We start from the raw sequence: 18,660 nt of genomic DNA, 5'->3' as shown, positions 1-18,660 counted from the left end.
ACTCTGTCTCAAAAAAAAAAAACATAAAAAAAAATATATATATATATAATTATTAGCACAATAACTGTGAATATGCCCTAATTTATGTGACCAGCCAGGGACTCATTTATTAATATGAGTTCTTTATTAGTAGCCATAATTGTTTCCACATGTAACAATCTGTGACGTATCAGTAGGCCAAATCTGACACCATATCTGGAAAACCAGCATGTCTCATGTACAGTATTAGTTGTAAATTTATGTTCTGGTCCATGGTATGGGTAAGCCACACAAGAAGGGAGCCGGTGTAACTGTATAAGTAAAATCCAAGGTTACAAATAGGCCATTGATAGTTATTCTCAGAGTCCTGAGTATAGGGACCACCAGCGCATAGTAAAATGAATAGTGGGAGCAAGATGATTTGTACATATAATGCCATTAGCTCTTCCCTTAGTACCTTTTGTAAAAAAAAGTGTACACATACATAAACATACCTTTCACACTTATTTCCGATAACTTGCATTTCAATATAATGTTTGTAAACTTAAATTTACAATTTATTTATTTATTTATTTATTTTTATTAAATCATAACTGTATACAATGATATGATTATGGGGCATCATACACTCACTTCATAAACCATTTGACATATTTTTATCACAGTGGTTAACATAGCCTTTCCGGCGTTATCTCAGTTACTGTGCCAAAACATTTACATTCTACATTTACCAAGTTTCACAAATACCCCTGTAATATGCACCACAGGTGTGATACAGTGATATACACAGGCCAAGTCTGCTGTCGACTACGTTGCACAAAGTTTATACCCTAAATTTAGAACCTTTGAATCCTCTTTTCTGAGGCCACCATCCCTGTGATCATGGGTTTCTATAGAAAGACCAGGCATTGAAGATCCTTTTATACTTTGTTCATCCCTCAAACATCATTTAAGTAGAGGATGCTTAGAACGTTGAGATTAAAGTTGTAGAATGGGTTGTAGGCTATTTAGTGGACATCTCTGGAAGCCTTTTAAAAGATACAAGCAGAAGGAAATACAAGTATATATTTGAAATCAAAACCTTCGAAGCTTTGGTAGTATTGTTTCAGTCTAGTAATGCTTCTATTTTGTAGAAAACATTTAGATTTTTCAAAAGCTATAACTTTTTAAGTAAAAAACAAATAAAAAGAAACTGGTTAATGTTTCGCTGTGAAATTTCCACTTTGAGGAACTAAGAAAGCAAAAGAAGGCTTATTAGGATTTGATTCATGTCTATGTGGGTAACTTCCACATCAGATTATCCATAAATCAAGTAAATTCTGTAAAATTTATTATTTGAAATTAGTCTTTGAGGTTTTCTTACTGCTGCTAATTTCTTTTTTTTTAATTTGGCCGGGGCTGGGTTTGAACCCACCAACTCCGGCATTTGGGACCGGCGCCCTACCCGCTGAGCCACAGGCGCCACCCACTGCTGCTAATTTCTTTACAAGACAATATAGCCCATAGTCCACTTAATGCAAAGAATTAAGATCTTCCTTTTCGCTAGTTATACTGTAAATCACACAAAAAGAGGCTTAGGGTTTGTTGTGTTTTAATAGTATTGTTGTATAAGAGACAACTACTCTTAAACTTAAATAAAGCTTACTAGATACCCTAAGAACTACTAATAGGAAATTTAAGGCTTTAATAGCTGAATCTCAAGCATTGAGTTTTGTTGTGCTGGGTATTTAAATTGTAATTGGCTTAAATTTCTTTTTCTTTTTTTTTTTTAATGGTTCAAGCTGATAACCACAATTTTATATCAAAAATTAAATTCAATTTACATGTATTCAAACTGATATTTTTTTGGAGTCGGGGCACCATACACAGGTTTTATAGACCATTTGACACATTTTCATCACACTGGTTAACATAGCCTTCCTGGCATTTTCTTAGTTATTGTGTTAAGACATTTACATTCTACATTTACTAAGGTTCACATATACCCTTGTAAGATGCACTGCAGGTGTAATCCCACCAATTGTCCTCCCTCTGCCCATCTTCCCGCCTCCCTCCCCTCCCTTTCCCCCTTTTCCCTAGTCTTAGGTTATAATCGGGTTATAGTTTTCAGGTGAAAGCCATAAATTAGTTTCATAGTAGGGCTGAGTACATTGGATACTTTTTCTTCCATTCTTGAGATACTTTACTAAGAAGAATATGTTCCAGCTCCATCCATGTAAACATGAAAGAGGTAATGGCTCCATCTTTCTTTAAGGCTGCATAATATTCCAGGGTGTACATATACCACAATCTATTAATCCATTCGTAGATCAATGGGCACTTGGGCTTTTTCCATGACTTAGCAATTATGAATCGGGCTGCAATAAACATTCTGGTACAAATATCTTTGTTATGATGTGATTTTTGGTCTTCTGGGTATATGCCTAGTAGAGGAAATATAGGATTGAATGGCAGATCTATTTTTAGATCTCTAAGTGTTCTCCGAACATCTTTCTAAAAGGAATGTATTGATTTGCATTCCCACCAGCAGTGTAGAAGTGTTCCCTTTTCTCCACATCCATGCCAACATCTCTGGTCTTGGGATTTTGTGATATGGGCTAATCTTCCTGGAGTTAGATGATATCTCAAAGTAGTTTTGATTTGCATTTCTCTGATGATTAAGGATGATGAGCATTTTTTCATGTCTGTAGGCCATGCACCTGTCTTCTTCAGAGAAGTTTCTCTTTAAGTCCCTTACCCAGCCTGCGATGGGATCCCTTGTTCTTTTCTTGCTAATGCATTTCAGTTCTCTATGGATTCTGGTTATTAAACCTTTGTCGGAGACATAACCTGCAAATATCTTCTCCCATTCTGAGGGCTGTCTGCTTGCTTTACTTACTGTGTTCTTGGCTGTGCAGAAGCTTTTTAGTTTGATCAGGTCCCAGTAGTGTATTTTTGAAGCTGTTTCAATTGCCCGTGGGGTGGGGGGGTCCTCCTCATAAAATACTCTCCCAGACCGATTTCTTCAAGGGTTTTCCCTGCACTCTCTTCTAGTATTTTTATAGTTTCATGTATTAAGTTTAAATCTTTAATCCAGTGAGAGTCTATCTTAGTTAATGGTGAAAGGTATGGGTCCAGTTTCAGTCTTCTATAGGTTGCCAGCCAGTTTAGCCGGCACCATTTGTTAAATAGGGAATCTTTTCCCCACTGAATGTTTTTAATTGGCTTGTCAAAGATCAAATAATGGTAAGTAGCTGGATTCATCTCTTGGTTCTCTATTCTGTTCCAGACATCTACTTCTCTGTTTTTATGCCAGTACCATGCTGTTTTGATCACTATCTATTTACAGTATAGTCTGAAGTCTGGTAGCATGATTCCTCCTGCTTTGTTCTTATTTCTGAGTAATGTCTTGGCTATTCGAGGTTTTTTCTGATTCCATATAAAACAAAGTATTATTTTTTCAAGATCTTTAAAGTATGACAGTGGAGCTTTAATGGGGATTGCATTAAAATTGTATATTGCTTTGGGTATTATGGACATTTTAACAATGTTGATTCTTCCCAGCCATGAGCATGGTATTTTTTTCCATTTGTTAACATTTTCAGCTATTTCTTTTCTTAGAGTTTCATAGTTCTCTTTATAGAGATCTTTCACGTCCTTTGTTAGATAAATTCCCAAATATTTCATCTTCTTTGGCACTACTGTGAATGGAATAGAGTCCTTAACTGTTTTTTCAGCTTGACTATCCTTGGTATATATAAAGGCTACCGATTTATGAATGTTGATTTTGTAACCTGAGACGCTGCTGTATTCCTTGATCACTTCTAAGAGTTTTGTAGTAGAATCCCTGGTGTTTTCCAGATATACAATCATATCATCTGCGAATAGTGAAAGTTTGATCTCTTCTGACTCTATATGGATACCTTGATCACCTTTTCTTATAATTGCAGTGGCTAAAACTTCCATTACAATGTTAAAGAGCAGTGGAGACAATGGGCAACCATGTCTGGTTCCTGATCTTGGTGGAAATGGTTTTAATTTAACTCTATTCAATACAATATTGGCTGTGGGTTTGCTGTAGATGGCCTCTATCAGTTTAAGAAATGTCCCTTCTATACGAATTTTCTTAAGTTTTCTGATCATGAAGGGATGCTCGATATTATCAAAAGCTTTTTCTGCATCAATTGAGAGAATCATATGGTCTTTGTTTTTAAATTTGTTTATGTGCTGAATTATACTTATAGATTTACGTATATTGAACCAGCCTTGAGACCCTGGGATAAAACCGACTTAGTCATGATGTATAATTTGTTTGATGTGTTGCTGGATTCTGTTTGTTAGGATCTTGTTGTCTATTTTTGCATCTATATTCATTAGTGATATTGGTCTATAATTTTTTTTCTTGTTGGGTCTTTTCCTGGTTTGGAGATCAGGGTGCTGTTTGCTTCATAGAACGTGCTGGGTAGTCTTCCCTCTTTTTCTACATTTTGGAACAGGTTGAATCATATAGGTACTAATTCCTCATTAAAGGTTTGGTAGAAGCCATCTGGTTCCGAGCTTTTCTTTTTAGGGAGATTATGTATGATTGATGCTATTTCAGAACTCCATATGGGCCTGTTCAACATTTCCACTTGATTCTGGCTACATCTTGGAAGGTGACGTGCTTTCAAGTAATGGTCAATTTCTTTTAGATTTTCATATTTCTGAGAATAAAGTTTCTTGCAATATTCATTAAGAATTTTTTGAATTTCTGAGGAGTCTGTTGTTATTTCGTCTTTGTCGTTACAGATTGATGAGATTAGAGATTTTACTCTTTTTTTCCTGGTTAGGTTAGCCAAAGGTTTTTCTCTTTTATTGACCTTTTCAAAAAATCAACTTCTTGATTTATTGATCTGTTGTAGAATTCTTTTGTTTTCAATGTCTTTTAATTCTGCTCTAATTTTTGTTATTTCTTTTCTTCTACTGGGTTTGGGGTTGGAATGTTCTTCCTTTTACAGTTGTTAACTTCCTCTCTTTCCGTTCTCTTGAGGAAGGCTTGCAGTGCTATAAATTTCCCTCTTAGGACTGCCTTTGCACTATCCTAGAGGTTCTGATAATTTGTGTCTTCATTGTCATTTTGTTCCAAATATTTGGCAATTTCCTTCTTAATCTCATCTCCCACCCAGCTATCATCAGCATAGGGTTATTTAACTTCCATGTTTTTGTATGAGTATGCAGATCCTTGTTGTTACTGAGTTCATCTTTTATTCCATGGTGGTCCGAGAAGATGCAGGGAATAATTTTTATTCCTTTAAATTTACTGAGGTTAGACTTGTGACCTAAGTTGTGATCGATATTGGAGTATGTTCCATGGGCTGATGAGAAGTATGTGTATTCAGTTTTCTTGGGATGAAATGTTCTGTAGATGTCTGCTAAATCCAAATGTTGGATGGTTAGGTTTAATTCTAAAATTTCTTTGCTGAGCTTCTTATTGGAGCATCTATCCAACACTGCCAAAGGAGTGTTGAAATCTCCAACTATTATGGAGCTGGAGGAAATCAAGTTGCTCATGTCTGTTAGAGTTTCTCTTATAAATTGAGGGGCTTTCTGGTTGGGTGCATAGATATTAATAATTGAAATCTCATCATATTGAGTATTACTTTTAACAAGTATGAAGTGACCATTCTTATCCTTCCTTACTTTTGTTGGTTTAAAGCTTATTGTATCTTCAAATAGAATTGCAACACCTGCTTTTTTCTGATTACCATTTGCCTGAAATATGGATGACCATCCTTTCACCCTGAGTCTATATTTGTCTTTTAAGGTAAGATATGACTTTTGTATGCAGCATATATCTGGCCTGAGTTTTGAATCCAGTCAGCTAACCTGTGCCTCTTTAGAGGACAGTTTAAGCCATTCACATTAATGGAGAATATTGATAAGTCTGGTAAAATTTTGGGTATCAAGTTTTTGGAAAGTCCAGTGGACATTTTTAATCCTTTCACCACTGTGCTAGTTGGAGTTTGATCAAAAGTTTCCGAGTGAGTTTACTTTTGTGGTAAAGGATTGGGCTTGTCATTATGGAGGATAGGTCTGAGAATATCCTGAAGAGCTGGTTTGGTTATGGCAAATTTCTTCAACATATGAATGTCCTTAAGGTATTTAATTTCTCCATCATAAGTGAAACTCAGTTTAGCTGGATACATGATCCGCGGTTGAAAGTTATTTTGCTTTAGGAGATTAAAAGTTGATGACCACCCTCTTCTGGCTTGAAAAGTTTCAGCAGAGAGATCTGCAGTCATTCTAATATTCTTACATTTGTAGGTAATGGATTTCTTACGTCTGGCTGTTTTCAGAATTTTCTCCTTCATATTAACTTTAGTGAAGTTAATTATGATATGCCTGGGGGATGTCTTATTTGGATTGAGTCGTGCTGAGGTTCTGAAACTGTCTGCTATCTGAATTTCAGAATCTCTTGACATGTCTGGAAAATTCTCTTTCATAATTTCATGGAGAAGGGCCTCCATGCCTTGCAAGGCCACTTTGTCACTTTCAGGGATTCCAATGAGGTGGATATTAGGCTTCTTCGAATTATCCCAGGGCTCTCTGAGAGAATGATCCATTTTTGCTCTCCATTTCTCTTCCTCTTTGAGAGTTTGGGAGCATTCAAAGGCCTTGTCTTCAATGTCAAAAATCCTTTCTTCTGCTTGGTCCACTCTGTTACTGAGGGATTCTACTGTATTTTTCAGATCTTTCAGGGCTGCAAATTCTTGCTTCAGTGTGTCAAAATCTTTGGTAGGGTTTTGTGTTTAAATTCATTAAATTCTGGAGACAACTTTTGAATTTCTCCTCGAATTTCTAATTCTGACTTTTGAATTGCTCCTTGAATTTCTAATTCCAAATTTTCCTCCATTCTATTAATTTTGTTTGCAATCCAAGTTCTGAATTCGATTTCTGACATCTTGGCCAGCTGTTTATGAATGGGATCTTCAGTTACATCTGCCATATCTTTCTTTGGGGGGGTTGATCTATTCTGGTTATTCATGTTACCAGAGTTTTTCCACTGATTCCGCCCCTTGATTGTTTTATACCATTTAATTTTTCACCTCGTGCTATGGCCTGAGAAACTGGGGACCTGTTTGGTGTGGTGGGGCTAAGTGGTTCTATCTTGTTTTCAGCTGGTCTCTGTTCTAGCCTAGTGAAACAGTTACTCTGGGTTAAAGTCTCAGGGGGCCTGCATTTCCGTCCCAGATCTGTTCCGTGGTGGTTGCCACCTGAGAAGATGCCCGGCCTCCTCTGTTTGCCCAGGGAGACCGGGAGTGTGGCTTCAGAATATCTGGGAGTGGGCCCTATTGTTGCCAAAAGATGGCTGTTTCTCTGTGCCTCAGGGCACCACTGCTGCGGTATGATTCCTTCTCAGCCGACCGTCCTCTCCTCACTCCTGTCGCAGCAGAGTCAGCACTGACCAGCTGCAGTTTAGGCCCTTTTGTTTGTATCCTTGGGGTCGCAGCTCACCTCAGCAGGGTTGATGTGCGTTCTTCAAGCTTCTCTCTTGGTGCAGCTCTAGTCCACCAGGTTACTTGCTAAATTTCTGTCCTTGCAAAATCCAAGTCTGCCTCCCACGACATAGTGATGTTGGTCAAATTCTGCTGAAGAACAAAAATGTTCCTACACATTTTCTTGATGCCAGACTCACTGATGCGCCTGAAGTACTTGGCACCGTTGATCAGGATGCAGGAGACCAGGTGGCCCAGGCCTGTTATCTGTTTTGGTGTTTTTGGACTTAGCACTCAGTTGAACTGCCTTGGGGAGAGCTTGAGCAGGAGTGCAGAGAACTTCGGGTGTTGTCTGGGGCACCAGACTGAGCTGCTGAGCCAGATGGAGCTCGGCTTAAATTTCTTAATTGCATGCAGAAGATCAGTGGAATCCATGCACTTCAATTTCCTTTTCAAGTTGGTGGCACACAGTTATTATCCCTGAAGTCAATGCTTTGGAGTCAACTGATTTTAATTACATCCCTTTATAAAGTAACGTATTAATGATATGGAGGGATTTGACTTAATCTCTCAGCGCTCTTTTGCCGTAAAAGTTCTGTAATTCTTTATAGAAGCATAAAGTTAATGTAATCAAATACGTAAAAAATATGTATTGAGTTCAGAGAAATATATATTTACTTAAAAGCCAAATGTATTTTCAATATAATTAACACAAATCCTAATTAGAATATAGCTGCTAGGCCATTTTCTCCCTCAGATAGCTACAGATAAATGTCATGAACATACTTGCTTAGGGAATCAAGTTTTCACACATGGTTGGCAGGTTAAACTCTGATTCTTCCAAATTTCCTTCTGAGCAATGCTCCTCCATGGGCAGATAATGTAATTGATACTTTGCTACAAGCTATAAATGCTTAGCTCTTTTAAGTCTTCCCTGGAATGTTGAAATCTAAACTGTTTTCTCTTTCCATCTTGATCGTTGGAAAAACTCTTGTAAACACTCAGTATGACCAAAATATAATGTACTACCGTAGTTTAAACATGCTGAATGTGGAAGAACTCTACAAATAGTAGTATGAACAAAGTGAGTCACACTAAGGTCATGCTTTGATTACCTTTCATCTAAACAAAGAAAACATGAAGAAATTGTTTACCAATTTCTTTTTTCTCTGAAAAATTTCCAATTTCTATTACAGTAAATGTTTACGTGGCTGAATAAATAAGATATCTTTATTAGAGACTGAGGACAGGCCATGTAATTTAGGAGCTTTACGGTTATCCAGCAACCGGCATGGAAAGAAAGTCGCAACACTGGAGATAACTACTATTAACATGGATTTAAGTCCTTAAAAAGTGCTTCTATTAATATTTTAGAAGAAATATTCATAACATTTAAAAACAATTGTTTTCATGAATTTCAAACTGAATTATCTAGTATATATTCTTCTATAATTGGCATAATCACCCAGCTATAGGTTTTTGTTGTTTATCCATGTGGATTTATTTAAATTGCTGGAGAATGTTCTTTTCATTTTCTTTTGATGAGTAACATAGGACAACAGAAAAAAAATAAAGACTGAGAGGGGAGGTTGTTTATACTGTAAACAAGGAGGTTGGGCGGCGCCTGTGGCTCAAGGAGTAGGGCGCCGGTCCCATATGCCGGAGGTGGCGGGTTCAAACCTAGCCCTGGCCAAAAACCAAAAAAAAAAAACAAGGAGGTCAAGAGTGACATTTATAAAACGATTTTTTTCTACCCAAATTGAAGTGTGTAATACATAAGTATTTAAATTAATTTTCATTTAAACTCAGTTTATAGAAAGAGTTAAATTCAAAGAATTTCAAAAATAAAAAAACTGCCAGTAGTGTTTTCCAAAGTTTTCAAATAATGCCCTTGTTCTTATCAACAGGATAAATCGGTGGTATGTACAAAAGGTAAATGTGGGAGTAAGATTTGGGTTTGAATCTCATTCTACAATTCTAATTGAACGTTTCCTGTCTTTCAGTTGCTTCATGGAGATAGTAATTGTATTTTTTAAGATGATTTTCTAATTATTAATCACAATGTCTGGAACTATAGTCAATAAATGTTATCTATTATAAATTTAAAAAAGAGAAAGTGGTGAAGTCTTGAGAAACACTGATAGTTTAGCATGAATCTATACACATGTGATCTTGAAATGCAGTATCTTTCTTAGCTATTTGGATAATATTGTTTGGTAATACCATAGGAATAATGCTTTCAGTTTTGGCAAAGCTTATTTTAATTTTGAAATCTAGGCCATGTACCATTTTCAATTTGCAAAAGAGGTTGCTAAGATATATCAGGAAGTGTAAGAATTTTCTAATTTATGAAACTTTTTATATAGAACAGTAGTCAAGAACATAGAAGGTGAGGATATACAAAAAACAGGTATTTACCTCAACTTATATTATCTTTATTTATATGGGTCCACAGGAAATTAAAACAGAATGGGTAAAATAATCTTTGCATGAGGTTCCCTGGTAAAAATAAGAGAGGGAAAGGGCAAAAAGCCGAAGAGAGTAGGCAGGGAGAGGAGGTAAGTTCAGAGGCATCATCTTTGGAGAGGTCTGGGTTAGAATTCCAGCTCACTAGGGGACCTTATGCAAGTTTTAAAAATTTCATAGTTCTGTTTTCTCACCTGTAATCTGCGGATAAAGTCCTTTAGAGGTTGTTGTAAAAATGAAATGGTATCATGAAGGGCAAGTGTTTGGCGCAGGGCCTGGAATGTGGCTTGTGATTTATGTCGGGCGTACGGTATCTCGACGTCTAGGAAGATAGTACAAGTCTCCCTGAGTGTCTCACATCCATTCTCAAATTGATAACCTCTCGTTTGCCTTTTTTCTTTCATGCTCTTCCATCACTTTTCACCCTCTTCATTTCACATTCATTGAACCCATTGCAGCAAAGAGAACTACTTGTCAGAACAGGACATCCCTTGCCGAGGACAGGTTTCCTTCAGAAAGGCATTTGTTTGAATCACCATCTCTGCTGACAAACTGCCTCTGAAACTGAAGACCTATTACCTGAACATGTTTTATAGAAAAGCCTGTCTAGACCAAAGTAGTTTTACAATTTAAAAATACTGCGTGCTATATGAGCTGTAGAATTATCTCTCTCTCTCTCTCTCTTTTTTTTTTTCCCTAATAATTGAGATTTGGCCTTAGAAGTCTGTTGCTTGCCATGATTTTTGTCTTTTTTTAGTCTTACTGAGAACCATTTTTTACTTAATATAATGATATTACTTATAAGATTGAAGAGGGCCATAATGTTCATTTAATAGTATTTTCTTTTAGATTTTATTATTTTTTCCCCAGCTGAATGTTTTATATTTTCTATATAATATTTTCTTAGAAACATAGACTGGAAAGACTTAAAAAAACACATATGCTTTTTTTTCTACATACACCAGTGCCTGACAAAGGTAGATTTTTAAGTTTTCCCCAGTAAATAATTCTGTCCAATTCCTACTAGCCTGGACATCAAAGCCTCATTAAAAGCCATTTACAAAGCCAATCTATATACTCCCAGAAAAACGAATCCAGCCCATTTTATATTCCAATAATATTCTGTTGTGTTTCTTCCATAATTTTTGAACTCAAGGAAATTTCCTAAGTAACCACCATGGGTAAGAACAATTAAAATACCAGAGTGAACACAGCAAGATCCTTTCAGGAGTCAGAAACAACATACAACTGAAGAAACTGTAACATGAAGAAAAATGTGTTGAATTATTGAACTTGAAATGAATCACATGTAACCTCAGATGCTAAGGTGAGGTTGGCTGAAACAAACAAACAAACCATACTCTTGCAAAAAACAAAACAAAACATAAAACAAAAAAAAATTTAAAAAACTAAAACACGTACACTTGCCAAGAAATAGGGAAGCCAGCTTTCTGATACTTTCCCAACACCTCTCTCTAGCTCATACACACACACAGACACAAGGATTGCTGTTTTGGACAAAAGCTGTCAATTTAGAAGATGGATGTACTCCTGCCAGGTCTGGCAGAGGGTAAACAGTTGGCAAAGAAACAGCTGAGGGTGAAGAGTGGGAACTCAATTGTACTTGGGGACCACACTGTGACTAGCACCTGTTCCCTGGTGGGAATATACTCAGTGGGAGCTCTTAGAGATCTTTAGCTGACCTGGGGCTGATTACCATCTGATTAGTATAGCATGGGTGGAGTTTTCATAAGGGATTCTGGTCTATATCCCCAACCTGTCAATCACCCCTAAGGTAGGAAATAGCAACCAATCCTGCCAGGAGAGAGGCGGGACAAACCAGTCAGCATATAAAAGACAGGCTAGCTCAGACATTGGGGTCTTTCCCCAGTCATGGGCCCATCTCTCTGAGACTTACTTTCACTTTTCAATGGGGGGGGGAGAGAGAGAGAGAGAGAGAGAGAGAGAGAGAGAGAGATTGCTTTTCATCTGTGATCACTCCATCTTTGGCTCAACTAGGTACCAGGACTCATTCTTGTCCCTGGGAACTGGGGGACCAGGAAACCCCCAGGCAGACCCAACACTCCCGCATCTCCCTCCACCCCCGACTGTAAATGGAGAAGCGGAAGTCTTACTTCCAGCGCGTGTCCTGTCCTGGAGTTTTGTAGGACTCCAGTTCCACCCTGTGCTACAGGAGCAGAGGCCAAAGTGTTTTGAATGGTTCTTGAGAATATCTTGTATTTCCAGAGTGTGGCGGGTCAGGGATGTGACATGGTAACTGTGGCCCAGGGGACACTATGGAAGGTGGACTCGAGCAGGCTTGTGAGGATGACACGCAGGCACCTGCGGGGAGGATGTGCCCAGAGAGCTGAGTGCGCCTGCAAGAGAGAATAGCGGCTGACAAGTGTCATCACAGGGGCCTAAAGGGAGTGCGCGGCCCGGGTGGACTCCGGTCTCCCTGCGGACCCGGGAAGCGTCAGAACAACAGTGGGAAGGACGCTGGGAGGAAGGAGAAAAAAGGAACAAGCAGGTACTAGCTCTCGAGTGAGGCTTGTGCTGGGACAAAAAGGGGGTGGGGGGGCATGGTATTGGATATGAGATTAAATGTTTTATTTAATATCAGCGGATGAGACAGCCCTAGCACTGAAGTGCTTGAGATACGGCTGGGGCTGCAGAGCGCAGCCTGGGAGGAGAACGCAGCCGCCTCCCATGTACCATCCACCCCGGAGGTCAGTCTGCTGAGGAAGCAGCGCACCAAGGACTCTGACCAGGAGACACTGGCTCTGACTACTCACTTCATACATTGATCTCATGGAGCATCCATCTATCAAATGCAGAAAAAATATTCTTCTTTGCATGGCTAGAAATAGGTATGGGATGTTCTCTGTTCTATTCAAAGGAGCTTGGAGGGCAGACAACATACAGAGCAGCTCTTGAATGTCCAGGAAAGCTATTTGAATGCGGAAATAAAATGAAGCATCATCTTTCTCTTAACACCTTGTCTATTCCTTTGCCTGTTTTTACTATAGGAATCCAAGGAGTGTGTACCTGCCGGGACCCTATCAGCATCCCCCTTACAGACGCAATGCTAGGGAGGTAAACAGTGGGAAGCTTCACGGGAGGCGACTTAGCCGAGGGTCCCGCTCTGTAGGCTGAGCCACGCTCTGAAGTTGCCCCGATTCTCCAGATGTGGGGGGACAGGAAGGACAGGGGACAGGGCTCCGCTCACATGGTCTGCAGCAGGGATACCTCCCAGCCACTGCCTTGGAGGAACCAGCCGCAGAGCTGCAAGCACAGAGACTGACGGCCCTCACTCCACCGGCAAGCATTGGGTCAACCTGAAAATGTTTCCTCAATAGGAAAAGGCATGCTTTTTAATTTTTTTTTAAGTCCATAAAAAGCTTTATTAAGTGAGGTACAGCATAGGCTATATATATTAGAACTTACTAGGGAAATCTAGCTGTAACATAACTTTTATCAGAAGAGAAAAAAAATCATCTAATCTGATTTACAGCGTTTACTATACACCAAGCATTGTTCTAATTACTTTATGAATATTAGTCAGGTAAATCTTCATAGCAATTCTGTTAAGTATATTCCAATATTATTATCCATGTTAAACTGATCAGAAAGTTGAGGCTCAGGCTCAGATTCACCTAAGGTGGTCCAGCTTGTAAGTAGGGGATCTAGGCTCTAACTCAGGCAGTCTTGTTCCAGAGTCTGTGCTCTTGACCATTTTACTGTGTTGCCTGATTCAGAAACTCTTGTTTGTATGTATGTATTTTTTCCTTTTATAAAGTCATATACACATAGATTATGAATACATTTACGCATTTGTGGGGTACAATGTGTTGATTTTTTTATACAAGTTGGAGTGCTTACATCAAACTAATTAATATAGCTTTCGCTTGATTACTACTTCTGTAGCTCTCCATTTAATAAAGCAATAATTCATTTAAATTAATGATGGTGGTGATAATAATAACAACAGTGAAATAGTTGCTAACATTAAGCACTTACCATGTGCCAGGCACGATGCTAAGCTCCTTACATGCAACATCTTATTTAATGCAATGGTTAAAAGGAGAGGCTGTTATTTACAATATATTATCCCCATTTTATAAGTGAGAAAAATCAGGCCTTAAATGACGCACACGTCTTGCCTAAGTTCACACTGATATTAAGTAACATGATAGAACATTAATCCAAATCTCAGATTAAACTCTAAATTATAGGTAAGACATTTTTGTTTTCTAAAAAACATACATATATATATAACATGTACATATATGTATATACATGAATATTTGCCTGCGTATGTATAGTTCATTAAAATTGAAAACAGAGAAACTGCATGTATTGAGACTTATACCAAGACCCCTGAAGATAATAGAAATTTTATACCATAAAGAAAGACAAACCTTTGTGAATGACAATGTACATAGTCTATTTTCCCTCCTTTTCATTTATCTTTCAAAGGTTTTACCTTTACACATATAAATAACTTATAGAATATTAAAGTTCAATTAATTACTGTTGTTATCTTTACATGTTTTCCCATTTCTCCTATAATGCATATTTCAAATTCATTTTCTAAATTGTGATTTTTCTCTCTTGAATGTCATCTTTTAAAATCGTAGTGAAAGTGTTTGCATTACCTCATCTTAAATTTATACAGTGGTTTGACCATAGTGACACATCTCAAAAATTAAACATGGGGTGATCTGTTTTTATCTATCCACTTATCCATCTATTCTCCAAGTAAAATTTATATGAAAATTTAACTATGAATACACAAATATAAATATGCATTAAAGTAAACAATATTGACACCTTAATAGCAAGAAGTTGGACAGAATTAATTTTTCTCATCTTAATTGGCTACCAGGAGTGTTTTGTGGCTGGAAAATTCAGAATATACTCTAGAGGAAAATTGCAAGGAAAATTCTAATTTTTTTGTGTGTTGGAAAGGAGCATTTCTAAGGGAGAAATGCTTTGCTAAAGCTGCTTTGGAATTTTGAATATTCTATTAAATAAGAGATTTTCAAAGAGGCATAAAACTTTCAATTCAATATCCCTATGTGAGACCTTTTCTCTTCCAAGCAGCTTTGTCAATTTTCAAAGTTTAGTTGGCCTTTCGGAACAGGATCTTCTTCTGAATTACAGGATATGTACTTAATAGCGGCAGACTGCTTCATTTGAGAGGCTGTCTCAAGATATGGGTGTCACTTTTAATCTGTGCCGCTTGAGAGGGCAGGTGCAGAACTCAGCACTCGACTCAGCACCATTAGTAGCTCCAGCCCTATGTGGTGCCAGAGCACAGGAAGCATAAAGAGGGCAAACCGAGCATCTCTCAGCTGCTTTCAGAGGACAGTCCTTCATGTATATTTCATGCTATTTCTCTTCTCTTTTGCAAGATTTTAATGGACTAAAATATGCTATGTATATAGAACTCGTGATAAAGTAGAGAGGCAGGCAATACACAATTGCGCTGCAGAAATAGACGAAGATGTCTTTTAAAATGCACCATTGGAAAACAGTCTAGCTTGAAATGTAAAAGTGTTCTTGCTAAAATGCTTTTTCACAGCACAAGGAGATTCATACTATAAAAAGTTTAAAAGGATTATTCATCCCAAATGGATTATTTATTTTTGAAATGAATATTTATAGAGAGTCTCTGAGTTAGGCAGTAATCTTGGCCTTTGTTTAAACACAATTAACAATATGCAAAGGAAGGCAGGGCTTTTTAGAAAATAGGTGCGCAGAAGTGCTACTATTGGCAGCGATTTCAATATCTGCACGGTGAGTACGTAAAACGAAGAACCACAAACCTGTGATGCTCTTCATTAATGAACACCTGTACACAATAAAGCGTGGCTGATTTTATGGATGTGCGAAAATCCAGCCCGGTAATTAATGTTCAATTTAAAATTCACACGATTGAAAAAATACCAGAAAAAACAACCTGTAACGGACAAATCACAAAAGTAGAAAAGTTGGGATTTTCTGTGGATGAATCTTTCCAACATAGTTAGGCTACTTTATCTTTTATTTTCTTGGTTGCTTAATTTTTATATTGGAAAAACATCTTTTGTATGGCTATTAGCACTTAATAACATAAATTGGCCATTTGGAATTCTTTGCTTGCTTTTTTTCTTTTTTTAAAAGACCAGGCATAGTGTGCTTTAGACGAGGAATGAATTCTTTCCACAGTGTATTTTAAGGATTACTTACAATCACGTAGTTTGTTCAAAGTAAAAAGTTATACTTTTGCTCTAATTCTATAATGATCATGTGAGTGGACACAGTTAATTCTTAGTCTTGAACATACATGGGTCTCTGCTGTAGCTCCTGGTAGAGGTATGTAGAGGGAAGAAAAATGATATTCCCTTTAAAAGTACCAATGCCACACTCTGTGTGAAGTTCCAATATAGAACAATGAATAAATAAGAGACATTCTTGTTTTCAGTGAACTTTTTGTTAATATTCATATATTATCACTGAGCATAAAAATATTAAAATGTTTTTTTCTCCTTGTACCTGATCCCTGGTCTTCTTTTTCCTGCACCCCCATCTGCTTTTTTTATTGTTTTCATGTAATTCTCATCAACCCTAAATGCCTTTCTGAGTACTTCCTTAACATAGAGTTTTCTAGGGACATAAAAACAGATGTCAATAAGACTTCATTTGAAGTAATAAAAAAAGACTCAAAAAAACACTCTATTCTTCATTTCTTTATTCTTCTGCTCCTTCAATGTGATAGGCAAGAAATCCTAAAACTTATTTTTAAATAAAGCTATTACTTTCTCTCATTAGAAACATTTTATAAAAAAAAATACTCCAAAAGACCAGAAGAATGCTGTTTTCAAAGTAAAAAAATCAGGTCTGTAATCATTTTACACACGGACTCAAAGAAGGTGGTAGGTCAAGAAAGGACCATGTCTGTTTGTGAAACGTGTGGTTTATGTAGGTTATGTGGGGAAGAGCAACAAAACAATTCTAAGGAAGTACACTTTACTAAAGGAAAGTGTTAATCAGTGGAGAAAAAGCATGTGAGCTGATCCCTTCTGGATTTCTAATATGCCATATTGAACGAGTGTATTATTAGAAGACTAAATTACCTGCTTCAGTGTCATGGAAACTTGAAGATGAGTGCAAGGGGTTAGGGAAGACCGAAGCATCCAGATAACCTTAGTTGTGGAAATAAGGGGGAAAGTCTCAAAATAAAATAAAATAAGTATTTTAAAAGAAATGATTTTATATTTTCTAAGCAGATGAATCAGGACAAACTGTGCTAAGGCAAGCAATGTAACAATGATGGTGAATTCAATCTGCTTTCAAAGCGATCAGAGAAATGAATCACAACTACTTAGAGATCTAACTCCATTAAGATTAGCCCATATCACAAAATCCCAAGACCAGAGATGTTGGCGTGGATGTGGAGGAAAGGGAACACTTCTACACTGCTGGTGGGAATGCAAATTAATACATACCTTTTGGAAAGATGTTTGGAGAACACTTAGAAATCTAAAAATAGATCTGCCATTCAATCCTGTAATTCCTCTACTAGGTATATACCCAGAAGACCAAAAATCACATTATAACAAAAATTTTGGACCAGAATGTTTATTGCAGCCCGATTCATAATTGCTAAGTCATGGAAAAAGCCCAAGTGTCCATCGATCCATGAATGGATTAATAAATTGTGGTACATGTATACCACGGAATATTATGCAGCCTTAAAGAAAGATGGAGACTTTACCTTTTTCATGTTTACATGGATGGAGCTGGAACATATTCTTCTTAGTAAAGTATCTCAAGAATGGAAGAAAAAGTATCCAATGTACTCAGCCCTACAATGAAACTAATTTATGGTTTCATATGAAAGCTATAACCCAGTTATAACCTAAGAATATGGGGAAGGGGGAGAGGGAGCAGAGGGAGGGTGGAGGATGGGTGGAGGGAGGGTGATTGGTGGGATTACACCTGTGGCGCATCTTACAAGGGTACATGTGAAACGTAGTAAATGTAGAATATAAATGTCTTAACACAATAACTAAGAAAATGCCAGGAAGGCTATGTTAACCAGTGTGATGGAAATGTGTCAAACGGTCTATAAAACCAGTGTATGGTGTCCCATGATTGCATTAATGTACACAGCTATGATTTAACAATAAAAAAAAAAAAGTGATCAGAGGCATCCCAGAGAGAGCTCTGACTTGGCGGTTTTTACCTGCTTCGTTTGTGCGGATCATTCGCGATGGGGTGCTTGGATCTCCAGTCCCAATGGGATTGGTGGCTACCACTCGAAATTCATATTCTACCCAAGGATTTAGATCCACGGCCATGGCTGACTCCATGTCTCCTGTTATGATCTCTGGGACTAAAGAGGAGGGAGATTTCATATCGTTAGAAAGACTGTAAAAATGCTACCATACCAATCAAGAATATCACTGGTCCTGCCAGAATGCATGTGTTCTCATAACACATGGCCATGGTGTCATCCCCAGGGTCAACAGCAAAATGAAAATCAACCTTCAGATAGTAAGCAATGCATATGTCAAAGTTTGTTGGAATTAATTAGAAATCTTTCATCTTATGTTTACACAGAACTTGCTGTTATCTACAACTAAAAATCATTTCATTGAATCCTCAGCCCCAGATAAGGGGGCAAAGTGGAACTATAATTTAAACAAAGAGTTTCTTCTTTCAATGTCTAGGAAATTCCTTGAGCAGTTTGCCTTTCCTGTTCTGGCAAACA

At 37.5% G+C, this 18,660-nt stretch overlaps 1 protein-coding gene across 1 annotated transcript in view; it reads right to left on the bottom strand.

Annotated features, from left to right (window-relative positions):
- The window catches only part of CNTN5 (contactin 5), a 1,447,249-nt gene that overhangs the window by 63,104 nt on the left and 1,365,485 nt on the right, over window positions 1–18,660 (bottom strand). Inside the window, exon 18 of the mRNA XM_053561942.1 lies at window positions 18,133–18,282. Within this exon, the coding sequence (XP_053417917.1) occupies window positions 18,133–18,282 (150 nt within the window). The remainder of the gene's footprint in view (window positions 1–18,132; window positions 18,283–18,660) is intronic.

The sequence above is a fragment of the Nycticebus coucang genome, chromosome 14, assembly GCF_027406575.1.
Source record: "Nycticebus coucang isolate mNycCou1 chromosome 14, mNycCou1.pri, whole genome shotgun sequence".
NCBI classification, from domain to species: Eukaryota; Metazoa; Chordata; class Mammalia; order Primates; family Lorisidae; genus Nycticebus; species Nycticebus coucang.
The sequence above is the reverse complement of the archived record's forward strand: the minus strand, read 5'-3'. Positions and strand labels throughout refer to the sequence as shown.